Source organism: Penaeus monodon, chromosome 15 (assembly GCF_015228065.2).
Source record: "Penaeus monodon isolate SGIC_2016 chromosome 15, NSTDA_Pmon_1, whole genome shotgun sequence".
NCBI lineage: Eukaryota > Metazoa > Arthropoda > Malacostraca > Decapoda > Penaeidae > Penaeus > Penaeus monodon.
In genome coordinates this window covers 36962544-36963739 of record NC_051400.1, presented here as the reverse complement: position 1 = coordinate 36963739, position 1196 = coordinate 36962544, and the positions used below count along the sequence as shown (strand labels likewise).

The 1196-nt window shown below is 38.8% G+C and overlaps 1 protein-coding gene across 1 annotated transcript in view; it reads right to left on the bottom strand.

Moving 5' to 3' along the window:
* The window catches only part of LOC119582005 (pre-mRNA-splicing factor 38B-like), a gene marked incomplete in the record, with an annotated part of 22032 nt that overhangs the window by 6358 nt on the left and 14478 nt on the right, over nucleotides 1–1196 (bottom strand). Inside the window, 1 exon segment of the mRNA XM_037930201.1 lies at nucleotides 105–590. Coding sequence (XP_037786129.1) covers nucleotides 105–590 — 486 coding nt within the window.

The window sequence follows — 1196 nt, the reverse complement described above, 5'->3', positions numbered from 1 at the left end:
AGAGTTACACTCTGGTATCTACTGAAAATGCATATCTACACATACAGGCTCAACTTCTCAAAATGGTAAAGCATTCACAGACCAAAAATTGTTTCTCAGCTTACCTTTTCATTCCAAGTATGGATGGCATAGGATCCAGTACCCTTTCCAAGCTGCTATTTCTGTGCATGGGATTACTGAAATCAAGTGATCCTCCACCAAAACCTCTGCCACTTGGCCTGGGACTCCTGTCTCTGCTACTGTAACTGCTAATTTGATCCTGTTCCCTGCTTCTGTCATTGTTGTATGGCCTGTTTCTTTCACTATTGTAAAGCCTGTCTCTGTCATTGCTGTAGGGTCTGTCTCTGTCACTGCTATAGGGCCTGTCTCTGTCACTGTTGTAGGGTCTGTCCCTGTCACTGCTGTAGGGCCTGTCTCTGTCATTGTTGTAGGGTCTGTCTCTATCACTGCCGTAGGGCCTCTCTCTGTCACTGCTGTAGGGCCTCTCTCTGTCACTAATGTATGGCCTGCTTCTGTCATTGTCACGGCTCCTATATCTGTCCAGGGGGTCATAGTCTCTATCGTGACCTCTGGAGGGCGACCTGTGCCTTCTGTGAATAGGCAAGAAAAGCTTGTATAAGAAACATGTAATTTGATGCACCCATTAAATATTTATAATACTGTATACCATCTATGATTTTAATATTAACAATTCTTTCCCAGAAGTTCTTTATCCATAAGACATTTTTTATATAAATGAAGAGATCTTTTGCGGCCAGTATATGTGGTATAAAAAATAAGGATGAAGGAGAGGAAGAGAGGAAAACAAAAAACTAGAATTTATGTCAGTATTACTATAACTGCTTCATATGAAGTGTTTGTGAAAAATATATCACTCTCTCTACTATCTCTTCCTTCATCTACCTTTAGGGGAATCCTTTACTCTTTTCTTTTTTCTTGGGAAGTACTAATTCTACTTTTTTTTATCCATTAGTTTCTGAGTTATAATAAAAAGAAAATAGTGAAAAAAAATATATTTCTGAAACTCAGGTTGTGTACTCGCCTCCTCCTTTAATATCCATCTTGTGTTCATACATGTTTTCTTGAGAAAATATGCAAAAATAGAGAAAAGTGTTTACTACATGATCCAGCCAATGTCTATCTGAACAGAGTAAGACCAAATTAATCTTTCCTGAGAAAGAACCCAGAGAAGAAGT